The sequence below is a fragment of the Corvus hawaiiensis genome, chromosome 11, assembly GCF_020740725.1.
Source record: "Corvus hawaiiensis isolate bCorHaw1 chromosome 11, bCorHaw1.pri.cur, whole genome shotgun sequence".
Classification (NCBI taxonomy): domain Eukaryota; kingdom Metazoa; phylum Chordata; class Aves; order Passeriformes; family Corvidae; genus Corvus; species Corvus hawaiiensis.
This window is the reverse complement of record NC_063223.1, coordinates 16369938-16385462: the sequence shown is the minus strand read 5'-3', so window position 1 is coordinate 16385462 and position 15525 is coordinate 16369938. Positions and strand designations below refer to the sequence as shown.

Sequence of the window (15525 nt, the reverse complement as noted above, 5' to 3'; positions counted from 1 at the left end):
GCTCTAAAGCAAGACATAGATGCCACATTATCATTTTGACCTGTAAAAAGTTGGAGATTGCTCGACCTAGACAGTGCAAAATGCCCTGCTGTTGAAGGAAAACTGTGTTCTCCCAGTAATCCATCTCCATTCACATGCTAACTTATCTTTGAACATTATCTTTGTGACTATTGACCTGGTCTTAGTTATCACAATGACATTAAAAAATAACCGTGATTTTATGTGTTATCCTTTGAAATAAATTATGCCATCTGGGGAATTAAGAAAAATCTTTTCCCTTTAATCTATAACTCACCACTGGAGTCTTCATGGCTTTCATGTGGTCTAAGAACTGTTCTGTACCTCTTTGTCCAACTACAGAACAAGAAAACTGCTGATAATATATTTTATACTTTTGCTTTTTATTTTTCTGTGCATTTCTAGTATGAATAAAAAGATATATTACTGATTCCATCAATCAAGGTTTATTTATTACCTGTGAGGGTGTGTACAGAGGCTCCCTGAACAGGTGGTTCATGGGCTTGCTTGGTAAATCAGCTCCCTTAAAGGCAGAAAGCTTTCTGTGCTGCTTCTGTGCATGATAGCTGAGTACTGCTCCCAGTAAATGACTGACCTGAAATGTAAGGATCTACCACTCATGCAATCATCCCCAATCCTAGTTTTCCAAAGGTGGCAACTTTTTTGCATTTAGCACCACATTTTTAACATATGCTGTAGAAGGAATTGAAGCAATACCTGTTTATGGACTGGGTTTGGCAATGAAAGGATCTGCTTATACAAGAGATGAAGCATTTTATTTAATCCAAAGGACAACACACAGTCACAACGAAGACATAATGTTTTAACTTGTTCCAATTTGTTTTGTTCTGCCCAGCAAAGAATTTCAAACAGAACTTCTACTCAGTGATTGACAGTGGTGGGCACCACCAGTGAGAAAACAGGCATAGCTTGAGAGTTCCATCTAAAATGCAGTGGGTGGCTCTTTGGAGTGGGCCATTGGTAAGGATTTTGCTGGTCTTGGACTTCATGATTAGAGATAATAAGCTCAGTACAACTGAGCTGCATACTAAGGGAAGTGTAAACACGAGTCAATTATTCAACCATGATAAACTGACCACTGCAAATCAGTTAAAGATGGGAGAGGATCAAAGTGGAGTAATTGCAAGTGAGCAACTTCCTGTACAGCAGATAGCAACAGCAAAAAAACCCCTATCTTTGAGCTGTGTTAGATGAAGCCTTTAAATAAATTATTCCAACAATATGAAGAAGAAATCTTTGCTGGTTCTCATGAAAAATAATCAGGCACTTTTACAATATTTTTAAGATTATTTATTTGTCTGGGTGGGGGTTGTGTTTTGTTTTTCCAAAATTTATTTATATGAAATAAGAAGAAAATAAAAAGAGTGCTTGCTGCAGTGGTGAGGTCTGTCACCAGGACCATTTCCCTGAGAGCACAGTGTGGGCATTGCATACATTGCACTTGTCATTGCTGCTCTTACCACAGAGACAAAGCAGACAGCGAGCTCTGTTCGTTGCATTTCATTCTGATAATACCCAGAGCCAGCCTTTCTTGCAATTTGCTTCTTACATGGCATGCACTGTCCAACAGGTGAATTTTATAACCCTGCCCTGGTTGAGCTGGTCGGGCTCCCTTTTTGGTGAGTTTAGAAGGTTCTGTGGTGCCTGATCTTCCCTGCAGAAGAGTTTGCTGGCAACTCCAGTGGAGATGGGAGTCTGCTCTTCCAGTGATCTGAGTGGCAGTGGCAGTATGTGCTCTCACCTCATGATTCCTGCCAGCTTCCAGGCTCTGCATCCACAAAAGGAATGAAATAACTCTTTGACTGTTCTCCCAACTACCACAAATTTGGAGTGATATAGAAGTGCTTTGTAGGATTGAGATGGAAGTGCTAAACAAAAGGGGGCTGTTTGCTGCTGACTATATTTCTTTTCAACCTGCAGCAGGATGAAATTCAATTTTTGTGTTCGCTGTTTATTTTTTAAAGGGAACTTAAATACCTCCTTCCCTCCTCAATTTCTTTAAACTCAGTACTTCTTTTGAATAATGTGTGCATATGTATGTATGTATATTTTCTTAGTTTATGGGGTTTATAATTAGGGAGAAAAATTATATCAGTGCCTGCACAGCAACGTGACATGCTCTATGATTTCATTTAGCAAAATTATGTTTATCTTATACCTTAAGTATTGCACACAGTTAAATAATTTAAATATGATTTAAATGTATTATTAAATAAATTAGGATGTGCTTACGGAAAAGTATCTGCTTCACATAACTTAGAAAAGTTTCTTTATGGTTTTCTCGGCACTTTGTTTATATAAAAACAGTGAAAAAAAATCAACAGCTCAAACCATGAAAATCTAAAAAGCCAACACTAACATCAGGAAAATTAAGGGCTATCAAAGCAATGAGATCCCTAAAGAAATAAACATAATAAATCTGTAAGAGAAAATGAAACATCTCTTGCCTTCAAAACAGTTTCACCCTTTCCAGTAGGAGGAAAACTAAGCAATCTATATGACAAATACGGAAGCAGCATCATTTCCATTTCCTCTTACAGTTCTCTTTCCACAGGCATCCTCTTGCATAGAAGAGTCTAGGCATTGGTATTTAGTATTTAGTAATTTTGTAATTACGGTATTTGGCAATATTGGTATTTGATCATGCTGTCAGGATGTATGACTGAAGTGGCACACCCCTGAAATGCAGCTCTCCCAGGTGCTAAGGTTCACTCTGTCAAGTTCTTGTTGTTCTGAGAGTTTCTCTTGTTTCTCATTTTCTTGTAGTGCAGATCCTTCACCTGTGCTCTCCACATGGACACAGAGGCAGACTTCCATCTCTCTGTCTTGATTTGGTTCATAAGCAAAACCTAGCAAGTGTTTTGCCCCCAGGTTATGTGTATAAAAGAAATTCAGAATTTTGTTCTTCTCCTAGCAAGTAGTTTAGTAAATTCCTAAAGCCAAATCATGAGAACAGTAACTAGTTGCTCAACAACGAGACACAATTTTCACTGAGGCAGAGCAGCCCCCAAATGAATGATATTTTTCTATTTTGGCCAGTCTTTCTTATTTAAACATTTTATTAAGATATTCCTAAAATTTGTTTGTGCTAAATGGACACTTAGATTTAAAATTTGTGTTTCTTTTCATGTGGATTTTTACACTCTTGGACTTGGCTGCCTATTAATTGGGCATACTGTACGTGTATGCTTTGGAGAAGATCAGTGATAGCCTAAAAGAACATTTGAAATTGCAGTTATTGGACTTGGTTTTGGACAAATTGTCATTACCAACAAGTTTTTGGGCTTCTTTTTGGCATTTACTAAATGTGCATCTGGTACCTGCACACTAAAACCCCCACATTGCTGTGGGGTATGTTTGCTGCTCCTATTTTGTTTGTGTGATATCTAAAATTAATGTCTTAAATCTGAGTTTTAGGCATTGCTTGACTTTATGACTCTGTAAATATTACTTTTAATGCAGTGTATTCATATACAGAATCAGTTTATACACTTAAGGAGAAACACAGGCATATGTGCTACATAAATGAGTTCTCATTCCATAGTCTGTAAATACAGGTTGAGTTGTAGTTTTTATACGTGTTATTCCTTGAGAACCTTGGCAATTGGGAGTAGCTGAGCAATAAAAGCAAAGATATGTGATGACAAGTTTGTTTTGTCAAAATGTTGTAATTTATTTTTATTCTTTCCATTGATTTTGGTGAAAGGTATTATCCTGGCAGCTTCTGGACACTAATAATCTATCTGTCAGTGCAGGTGTGAGAGCCAGAGCAGCAACAGTCTGGGGCTTCTCACAGTGTCCTGCTACCTCCCCACAGGAACCTCTCTAGACTTAGAAACTGGTTTGCTCTTCACACCATTCAACACTGTCCCTCTTTCCCCTCCTTGTGAGAATGCCAGATAGGCTGCACATCTTTCCACCACAAGTGAGCTGTAGTCACCACTAACTCTTCCACAGACTACTGAATAAGCATAGTGTCAGTAATTAGGACTTCTGTATCACTGGCTTCCTTTGCTCAGCTCTTTAGAGCATTTTTTTTCCTATAGACTTGACATTTACTTCCGTGGTAAAAAGCTTATTATTCCCACACATTATTTGAAAACCACCAGACCTTGAACTGGCGACAAAACTTTTGAAATTTTATGCATTGAAGACCTCTCAGCTGCTACAGTTATCAGTGGTGGTATTTTATACTACCAAGTAGAAATCCATGGGTGTGATGAAAACCTGGCTGAAAGCAGTAGAGTATATCTGGCAATATATCCTGTGCTTCTGGTAGGTCTTGGAAGTTTAATTTTCTTGAACCAGATTCGTACTCAATTGTAAGTACATTGCAAAGTAGGAGTGGAATTTACTGTATCAGGAAATTGACAATAGAAGGGTTTTCACTAAGATGTGTTTGGCCCCTGAAGTTACATAAACTGACAATGCATATTGTGGTTGTGCTAAGTTATTTTCCATCAGTTTAAGGTGGTTGCTCATAGCGTTTGTCCTACAGCTGATGCTGAGCACAATTGCTCTGTGGACTTCAGGAGTGGAAGTTGACAGCGTGGTGGTGTCAGAAAGTCTCGGGAATGTCATCTGTAGCAAGAGCAAAGCTCCCCTGGGAGGTGCTGTGATACAGAGCATGGATTTGGGCACCTAGATGGGTGAGGAAGTTGTGTTCCCTGACTATGATCAGCTGGTCAGGATATGGTCAGCTGCAAACAGTTACTTAAAGCTGAAATAAAATCACTTCAGAACCGGTGATATGGAAGCCTTTCTTCTGCAACACTGGATTGAGTTTTTCTGAGTGAGAAAAAAGCCTATTTTCTAAAATCTCAGGAAGACTTTAGCAATAAAACAACACTGGGGAAATGACACCTGAGCACAGAAACACCACAGTGTCTTAGGCAACTGCTTTGGCTACAAACGCTCTAGTACATTTTATAGGGAATAGAGCTGGACGGCTTTTGCTTTCCTATTACATTCATAAGAATGAAACCAAAACGACTGTATTTGAAATTGTGAATGCCTTGGAACCCATATAGTAGCATTCACAGTAACAGAGAATCAAGAATTGGTTCACTATGTTGCAGTGTTCAGATTTCAATGTGGTTATCAGCTTCACCCACTGATCTTTTAAGCGGGTTACAAAATTCCCATTTGTTTCTAGCACAAAATAATCAGGTCTTTTAACATCGTTTTGCAATAAGGCTTTTACTGATATATTTTGCACATCCTGTGCTATAGTTGTTTGAATCATCTTTAGAAACTTTGAGCTAGGTGTTGAACTGCCCCTTTGAAAGTTACTGAAATGGCAACACATTGTTCTAAACCCAAAACTCATTCCAGACTTTTGTTCAGAAATCTGTCTGCGTACCTTTCTAAGGATTTGCTGCTTATGTTTTTTCTTTTTCTTTTTTTTTTTTTTTTTTACCTGGTACACTAGCTGAAGATTCAATTATATTTACTCAAACTAAACACATCTACCTAAAACCAATAGCATCCGCAGATGATATCAAGCCTTTCCAAATAACAGCTCTGTAGTGTTCTATATGATTTTGAGGTTGCTTATTAAAACTCTTCCCTTCTGCCATCACTCTAAAATTTAGTAAATTTTTTCCCTGTTAAATGAAGGGGGTTTAAACTGCATTTATTTATTGGTTTTCTTTCTCTTAAACCATAATTCAACCTTAGGTTGCTGTATACTCCCTACAAAAAATATAACCTAGCATGTTGGGGTGCAATATGAATTGTATTTCTGAATATTTGTGTGAGTGCATACTTCAGTATTGTAATACATTTTTATCTTTGGGCATTTAAAGAAACCACTGAATCTATCGTAATGCAATAATTACATAAGAAATGCAATTCAAGTACAGATTCTGAAGGGGGAAAGGCTTTGATCAATATTAAAAATTGAGTTCCAATTATAATAGATCTTTCACATGACATCATAATAGTATATATATTCTATATATAGAATAGTATACAGTATGCATATATACATACTAGTGTACATATATAATAGTATTATAATTGTATTTGATTACCACTGCTTAGCAGAATAATGAAGTCCTCTGATTGACCAGGAAGTTCTGCTGTATGAAAGTGAAAGTTGAGACATTGATTACACTTTCTAACATGAACCAGTCACTAAAGTTAATTAATATATTGAAAAAACATCACATTTAAGACATACAATGTATTCTACTTCTAAGACTAGATATTAAATGAAGCAGGATGGGACTCTTTCATCTATATAGAATTTCTTGATACTCTTCAGAGAGCACCATAATATCTGTAAACTGCCCTTGTCCATGCATTTATCTCTTGCCTCCATCACTGGGTGGTCCAAGTGCACACACAACAACGCTGTGCTTGGATCCTGAGGAATAAAATACTTGAGCCAACCAAGGCTGGACAGGCTGAGCTCTAGAAATTCCTGTCCAGAGGCTGGATTCTGACCATGGTTAAAGGATAAAAAAAAAAGGAAGGGAAAAGCTAGGGGAAGTGGTGTATTACTGCACGCCACAGAGGCAGCACAGCTTACACCATGTACTGCTCTGTTTGTCTTGGCAGATCTGGGTGCGCGGATCTGGCTGTGGGCGGGATTCTGCCAAGGATGGTCAGTGTTCAACTCACACCATGTTTAGGTCTCTAGTTATGCGTTTGTCTCCCATGTGCCTCTCTCTGCCAGTCCACAAAACAATGGCTTCCTAGGCATTTCTATTCTCAACACAAGAGAAAAATAATAATGTAAGCAGTACGACCATGTGCTAAATGTTTAGTTGAAGCTACAACATCCAATATATTAGAGATTTTGCCTGTAAGCCAGAAAGAAAATATAGACATAATAAAGAAGCTTTTAGTGATGATTGCTGTCACAAAATTAGATCAGAAAAAAAAGTAGTTTCTGCCACAATGGAATACAACATTTTATTGGTACAGGTTGCAAGGTTTCATGGCATGCAGTGCAGAATGCCTCATGGTGATGCTGAATGCATTTCATGACCTGGTTTTGGCAGCTTCTGGGACATTCTTTCCATAGCTGAATTTGTGTGCTCTCCTTTCCTCTTCACTTAGAAGCAAGGCACACATTGCAAAACATTGAAGTCCCATCTCATATCTCTATTAACCATCTCTGTTCAGTTGTGTTCCTTTGTCTCTCTGATGATGCAACAGTCAAATGGAAATGTTCAAATAATAGTGAGTTTTATATATTTACACTTGTTGCAAATTATCAGCTAAAGATTCTTTACATCTGCTATAGATTTTAAATGTTTTGTTTATGTGGATGGATAAAGTTAATTGATTGTTCTATGGACAGACAGATTTAGAGAAATAATCACAGTAATTCCATGTACTAGCTCTGAGTTCTGGAATTTACATTTAGATCTCTGAAGTGTTTCAATGATGAATAAGATTGCAAGCATAAGTAAATTTCCCTGTTTGCTATGCATCTGAGGAGGCTTCTAGCATAATTTGATTACAGCAGGTACCTGGAATATTTTGCCTTCATAAAAAGAAGCAAAGACAAACCCATCCTGCTTCAAATATCTGTACTGTCAGTGCACTGAAATTCCACCTCTCTCTCCTTCAGAAGCAATGCCATGTTACAAATCAGTTGTGAACTGAGATGCTGGGACTGTAGAAGTGCATTTCTGCTTTTATTGAAGTTCGAGTGGTCTGTTGTGAGAAGCCTCTCAAATGCATAGGCTCTTTCACTTTCTGGGTGAAATTAGTCCAGAACCAATTGTTTAAGCATTGTGTTGGATGTGTATTCTCCTCCTCTTCCTCCTCACATTGTTTATGCCATTGTGTGTTACACTCTCTGTGTCTCTTCCCTGGCTCCTCCCAGTTACGCTTTTGCTTTGTTCTGTAGTTTGCCAAAATCCTTACAAATTTTTCACAGTATTTCTTATGCTCTTTTGTGTAACCTGTATTTTAATGATCTCATTCCCTCTTTCCTCCCCACCCCGATGTTACAGTTTTTATTTTCCTGTCCACTTTGTGAGCAGACTGTTCCATATCGTCACTTTTATCCCACTGTGTTTTCTTCTTTTAGTCAAGCAGTTTTCTGTTCTTCCCTGTAGAGTTACACTTTATGACTACCAGGCCATGTGTAGGACAAACAAAGAGAGTAGCGACAGTGCCCATAGCTTACTGGACGTAAGTACTGCACATTTTATGAGCATCTTTCCATGCAATCATCAAAGAAAATTGTTGCAAATACCTCATGGCCTTTGTAAGCCCATTATTTTGATTTGGAATGCCTACAGCTCCTCGAAGGGTGGTTCATTATAAACTAATGCAAAGTGTTCAGTTTTCAATCATTTTAATGCTGGGCCACCATTTCTGAGGTTCTGTCAGAACGTTCTTTGCATTGTATGAATCTGCCTTCTTAGGAATTTGTAAATTTGGCAATAGATTGTGTTTTGTCTGGGGGACTAGAATCACATATGCCTTTTCTATGTGTAAACATGTAATTCAAATTAAAAGTTGAGGGGTTTTTATATGAAAGGAATGGTTCATTGACAAGGCATGCGAGTCAGTGATTTTAATATTTTCTTTTTCTTAACATTTAAACATGTCTCTTAAAGTAGGATTTCAATGCATTTAAACCCTTGTGTTGCAAGGGTTTTGAATACAAACCCTGTCCCTCTGTAAGGCTTGAGTAGAGACAATCTGGGTTTTGCCAGGGCAACACTTCCTTGTTGCTAAATTCTATATCAGGGTAATAACCCCAAGGACACTTTATAACCATGCATCTGTTTTACTGATTGCTATAATAATCTATCAGAACTGATCACGTTCTGACAGAGGTTTTGCATGTTAAAAAGCTACTGTTTTCACAAATAGATGACAGTAATAGCATGAAAAATTCCTATGTAAAGGGAACAGCAGCAAAACACTAGCAGTTTTGCCAGCCTGGAAAAATTACCTGATAGTATTTTTAAATGCACATCTAACTAGAAAAATGCAGATCTAACTAGAAAAAAACCTCCACCCTTTAATAATTTTGTACATTTGGGGATGTTTTCATTTACATATTTACATGACTCTGTTTTTCAAATATCTGGACTTCTAGCATTTATCAGTTTGTTATCCACTAAAGTCTAAACCTAAAAAAAAATACTGTCTTGACATCATAAATACTAGACTGCAATGAGACCTAAATTATTAGTGAAATAGAACAGGATGCTGTGAAGCATATTTGCAGGAAAAGTCTTAAAATATTTTACAACTCTTAACAAACATCTTTTATCCAAAGGCTTGGGCTTCAGTTCAGTTTGCCTAAGCACTCAGCATGTAGAACTGAAGCATTATCCCTTAAAAAGTGGGCTCTAATCCAAAATAATTTTTTTTAATTCCAAATTTTGTACAAGAGAAAAAACCCACATCTGCTGTGGGATCAACTAAGACATGTCAAGGATTTTTTTATTTAAATATTTATTTATTTTATTATTCATTGTCTTTAAACCTCAAGTGAGTTTTGGTGATCCTCAGTATGAAAAACTAATGGAGTTTTAGGTTATTTTATTATTTTCTTGTTGATTCAATCACTTCTATCAGCCATGACTATTAATAAAGACAACTTGAATTAAAGCCAGGTGGTGCTAATTCCTCGTTTTTCTTGTTTTTTGTGCCCAGTTTTTTACATATCAGGTTACTAAGCAGTATTCAGTGTAACTTCTGCTGAAGCAAAAGGTTTGCTCACAAATGTTTATACTTCCTTTTAATAAATATGGTTTTATAAATACAAGAATAGAGACAGGGACAAGATGGAAACTCCCTAAAAAGTTCCTATTCTAAGCAACATAAAAGTGGAGAAGAGGCATCAGAAACTCTACCCCAACCTTTTATACTGTGAGAGTAAGACAATAAATTAGGGATGGACTAGACTTATAGATCACCTTGTCCATTTCTTTATCAGAATAGTATTGCTGCTTAAAAGCTATCCAGAGACTTTGTTATTTAGCACTTTTTTGTTTTAATTGGTTCAAGATCTACATGATTCTTCAGAGAACCATTTTGTTGCAAATGTAGCAGTGCCATGGGAGTCACAGAACCAAATTCTTCTGGCTCTCAGTTGTGGTTTAAATATGTGGAGAGAATAAAACTCCTGCAGTTTTTGCTGCAGTTTTTGAAGAAGGAACCGTCTGTGAGTGGAAAAGGCTCTCAAGTAAAATCACATTTCATGAGAATGAATTTATATCAATGTAATGACAAGTTTTTTCCACCAGAATTACAAAACAAAATATTTTTTTTTCATTTTCTGTACACATTAATGAATTTTTTTCTGGTAGATTGGGTTTTTAAATTTTAGTTTAGTTCTAGTATTAAAATAGTTACTTAAACAAATGGCATATTTTACACTAAATAGGTATTCTTCATAAGTAAAAAAAATACATTGTTTTACACTAAATTTGCCATTATGCAAACAAAAGTATACAGCAAATTTAGTTACTTGGGCATGAAATTTCAGGTTTTCTGATTTGAAATGAAAATAAATGAGATGTCCCACAGGGTTGACATTTTATTTTCTTTCCCCTCTGGGAAAGTCTTGTAGCTCTTTCTCTTTTCCTATAAGACAGGGCTCCACAGGTGAAAATCGTTCCTGCCTCAGATGTTGTGCATTCTGCTGGGTTGTGGTTTCAGCCTTCCATGGCACTGACTGAGTTCTTTGAGTCTGTGAGTCCTCAGCTCTGCACAGAAACTTTCTCTGTGGCACCTGAAAATTTTAAATGCCCTGTTATTGTTCTGCCAAACAGCACTGCTTCAGTGAGTGCTCATTCGGGGTGGTTAAGCATGATTTTAGATATCTGAGGAGTCCTGTCGTTATGACTTCTCTATGGGTTAAAATACTTTGTTTGGATCTAAGAGAGTCTGCAGAATTTTGTGCAACTAGGACACCCTAACAAAGACAAGGGAGACAAGGAGAAATTCCAAATTTCTGGAAACTGACTTTTCTGCCTGTCTTTCTTTCATAAAAGATTAATCCTATTAATAGTCTTTTCAAAAATGAAATATTCAGAATGTATTAGAAGTACTGTAAACAGAGGATTTTCAAAGGATTTGCTATATTTGTTATAATCCAGAAAAACAGAGGGAGGAGGGAAATAACTACTTAAAGTGCTTAGACCTGGACTGTCAAATGACACAGATAAACATTTAGGTAAATTCAGACTTCAGAAGCTTTTCTGAGCCTAATGAGACTGAGGCAATGAATAGAGATTTGCATTATAGAGAGGCAAGCCTGTGAATTGCAGCCCAAGAAAACCTCATATTATCTACCCGAGCTGCTCCTCCAGCAATAGCCTGGGAAATAGGAACCCCTAGAGGTTAAAGATTTAAGAATCATTTGCAAAAACTTTCCTTTTCCCACTGATAATCTGTGTATGTGACCAAGTATGATAAAAAGGAAATTTCATTGCTATACACTTTAATAATCAGTATTAAATCAGTATAACAATATCAGTATGTAATCAGTACAACAATATTTCTCGTTCATAAAAAAAAAAGGGTTTCTTCTGCTCCCCATGCATTTGAATATCCATAGCATTTTTTATACATGAAGAATTCAGTTAGGATGTAAATGCTGCATATTTTACCTTTTTATTAAATGAGTTGCTTCTCTTCAGCCTTATAATGCCTTCTTTGCTGCAGTAAAGTGGATTATGACTGAACTTGTCTTGTAAGTAGATTTTATCAAGAACTTAATGAATATTTCTATGAGTTATTGAATATTTGTACTTTTGAATATTAATATTTGTACTTTTTGCATTTTGCCTGCATTGTGCTACTTTTATTACATGATTTCAAATATAGTAATATTTGTCAATTTTTTTTCCAATTTTGCATTTTTAAAATCTGACAAAATTTTGGCTTTTTAAATGCAGTTCCACTTACATTGTATTATTCATGGTCTTCACTTATACCTGCAGGTCTCTGTTTAGCAGATCACAATATCCAGCCCAAATTTCTTTTTTGTGGTTACTGTTAAATTTTAGATACATGATTGGCTGTTTGTGATGCTGCTTGGGTGGGCTGCTGACAGAAGAGAAATCTGTTACCCTGATTCACTGTATTGTTTGTCACTTCATAAAATTCTGTAAGATGGACCCTTTACAGTGCCAGATAAGGTGTACTTGGATGTTGCTGAATTTTTCTATCTCCATTAATTCTTCTAAAATTCTCCATTAATTCATAATGATCATTATCTTTAAGAGAAGGTGCCTAAGAAATAACAATATCATATGGAGAAGAGGAAGCCTTAAAATGTGTCGTGTTATTAAGCTTTATGATTTATTATTGTTCTTATCTGAAAGCAGAGATGCAGATTTGAGTGAATTTTATCTTTACTGACATAGAACTGATTTTTTTCTTGCAGTCATTTTGTTTAATTGTAAATTGTATGAGCTTTCTTCAAAGTTCAGAATAAGAGTTAAGGAGAATTAACTGAATGGCTACTGCCAGAGGGCGGAGACTGATCTGAAATGCAGCTTTCAAAGTGAATATAAGGGAAAGAAATTGTGTTAAAATGAGATTGATGCTACATGTAACAGCTTTGAAAATGTCAAAAAGCCTTCTATGTTTAAAAGTGTTGTAGATTCATGGGCATGTGATGAACTGGATGTTGGTTTCACATTCTTTACTCTTACAACAGTTGATTGGCTGACACCTTTCAGTTCATTCTTCCAAGTAAATCATGATATATTTTAGTGGGAAAATATGTTCTTTACAATTTAGTTAGAGTTGATTAGACAGTGGTTAATCTTTTCTGCTCTTAGAAATAAAACAGCTTCATTATTTCAGTTTGAGAATTAATAAAAGAATTTTATGTGTACTTCTGTATTGTGGCCAGGACAGTTATAATTCCATGGCATTTTACAAGAGTCACGCTTTGACTCTTGTAAATCATGTTTTGATTTTAATGGAAATTTCAAATACAATCAATACTTTAAATTAAAAATGGGCAGATCTATGATTTATTGATGGGGCTAATTTAAGAATAAGTTTTCAGAAGTAAAAGAAAAAAAAAAACAGTTAAAATAGGAAAATAGCAGTAGTTGCTAATCCCAGAGTTATGCCAGTAACTTGAATTTCAGTTCTGTGTTAGCTTTTATTTAAAATAGGATTAATGTTATCAAGCTACTGCCAGCTTAGTGTTTTGAAAACATTCTGTGGGGTAATATGAAAACTAATAATTTCTCTAGGTTCCTTGTGGAATTCAATCTATGCAGTTGGTGGCACTCTGATCTAACAGCTAAAGGTAAGTGTAATTTTTTTCCTGGCATAATGGCAGAAATGTCTAGAGTAAATTGGACTTTGGGAATTCAGATGTGTGTACACTGTTTTAGATTAAATAATAAACATCTGATAATAGTTTTTTTTCCCATGCCAGTATCCTCTTATTTGCTAATGTTTCCTAAAACACAAGACAATTAGGATCTTCTATGAATAACCACAAAGTGCTTGTGTGCACTCTAGGAACACAGTACACTACTATAACAGAAAAGTTAAAATAGTAGATAACGATTAAATACGTTTTTAAAAACTTTTCCCTTCATTCCAAAACAGCCATTGTGAATAAAGCAATTGCACTGACCTTTTTCTGTTATACAACCTTTTTTTTCCTAGAGCTGCTATAAAATGTAGTGGGATTATTGTGCTGGAAAATGCCATTTCAAGAAAATTGTACAGAAATAGGACCATCTTGATATTATTTCATACAAAAATAATTTTTAAAGCTTAAGAGAGTACATTTTATGCTAAGCAAGGCTGATTAAATCTGCATTTTTTTATAATTCCATTCAAAATAGGCATTTAAATGAATTAAAATTCAATTTACTCAAAATAATTTTTTAAAATGCAGAAGATTAGTTGAAATAATGGAAAATTTTAATAGTTCCACTAAGAATGGGAAGTTTTCAGTGTAAGTTGTCTGTTTATATTTTAGCAGACTTTTTATGGCATTTTCAGAAGTGTTGCTCAAAAGTAAAGGGCCACTTTACAAGAGCACTGCTCTTCAAGTGACAATTTAATAGGCAAATTGTGCTGTGTGTCATTGACTGGTGTAAGGATTTACACTGAATTCTTCATATTTGACTTTCAACTTCATATTTGCATATTTCTTAGCAAAGCAGGGGATAAAATTGCAGCTTTAGGCTTCATTTGATATTTGCATTGCCTGGGTACTAGGCTGTCTTTATGCCAAAATAATGTCCTGTCTGAAGCTAAGGTATCAGTCAGGCCCCTAAAAGCCAAGACCAACTGTCCAGTGATTTCCTTAAGCATGAAGAGAACCATCTCCAGCACTGAGGCTGTGAAGGACAGTGAGGTTTGCCCAGAAAATGCAAAACTGTTCCTCGAGGAATGGCAGCTGTGCCAGTCCCAGTCCTTGGTTTCTGCAGAGCAGCCAAAGCAGCCAGAGTAGGAAATAAATAATTGTTTTTCAAGTGTACTGTACAGCTATGCCTTAATATATCCTGACATGAAACATCCCGTGGCACTTACATTGTATGTTAGATAAAACATCTTCCAGAGCATCCCTCTTCATCTCATGGAAATGAATGTCTGATTTGTATTTTAAGAGTGCACTAACTACAGAAGAGGCAATAATAACTTACAAGCTTCCTTTTCTTAAAAATAGAACTATTAGTGCAGCACTTTAATGAACCAGTATTATTGAGGAATTTCCATTCACTTTTTAGTTGACAGTGAAGTTTTAATTGCACAAGTCACTTGCTCCATTTCTTTGATGAGTTAAGGGTGTTGGAAATACCCCCTCATCACACTCATTGAAATGTCATAATTTTATGGTAGTGCTTGCCCAGCTCATATCTGGTTAGGTAGCAAGGGATGGTAGTTTGGAGCCAGCATATTTTAGGAAGCAAAAGCAGAAGATATTTCACAAGACAGCAGGAGAGAAAACCACATGCTTAAGTATGTTCTTCTGGAGATGCTGTGTTACCACTAAGAGCTGTAATATTTATGACTGCACTTAATGAAATTAAAATTAATAAACTTGCACATTTATTTTTTACTTAAAAATAATTAAGAAAGCTCAGGAAAAAAAAAAAAATCAGTTCCCCGAGTAGAGAAATTGCTTCCCACTCAAATTGTGACATTAATAGAATATAACATACTATGAAGATGCTGGAGGGTCCACACACACCTGCCCATTTGCCAAAACCTACTATGGAAAATACTTCTGCCCAAGGTCTTGTAATCTCAATCACATTTAATAAATGAGTGAAAAGAAATCCTAAACCTTGGACAATCCCATCATCTTCTGGACTCTAGTGAGGTGCAGGGAGTCTGAGACCAGTGAACCTTTGTCAGTCCCTGTTACACAAGCTGTATGTTGATACAAGTGAGGGTAGACTCAAAACTCAGGTGATAAATTCCAGTCATTCTTGACAACAGATAAGGAGAACAGAAGAGAAAGGGAAGAGGTGCAGTAGAGCTAGTCAGGCAATTTTCTAAAAAATACTGAAT

General features: G+C 36.1%; 1 protein-coding gene across 6 annotated transcripts in view; it reads left to right on the top strand.

Moving 5' to 3' along the window:
- Positions 1-15525, top strand: part of CACNA2D3 (calcium voltage-gated channel auxiliary subunit alpha2delta 3) — a 394450-nt gene that overhangs the window by 359647 nt on the left and 19278 nt on the right. For 2 of the 6 annotated variants that reach the window (XM_048315277.1, XM_048315276.1), the window contains 3 exons: positions 8118-8193; positions 11667-11719; positions 13242-13297. In XM_048315277.1, coding sequence (XP_048171234.1) covers positions 8118-8193; positions 11667-11719; positions 13242-13297 — 185 coding nt within the window. Of the gene's footprint in view, positions 1-6603; positions 6650-8117; positions 8194-11666; positions 11720-13241; positions 13298-15525 lie in introns of those variants that run through there. The other 4 variants (XR_007206017.1, XR_007206016.1, XM_048315279.1 and 1 more) reach the window with 4 other exon arrangements.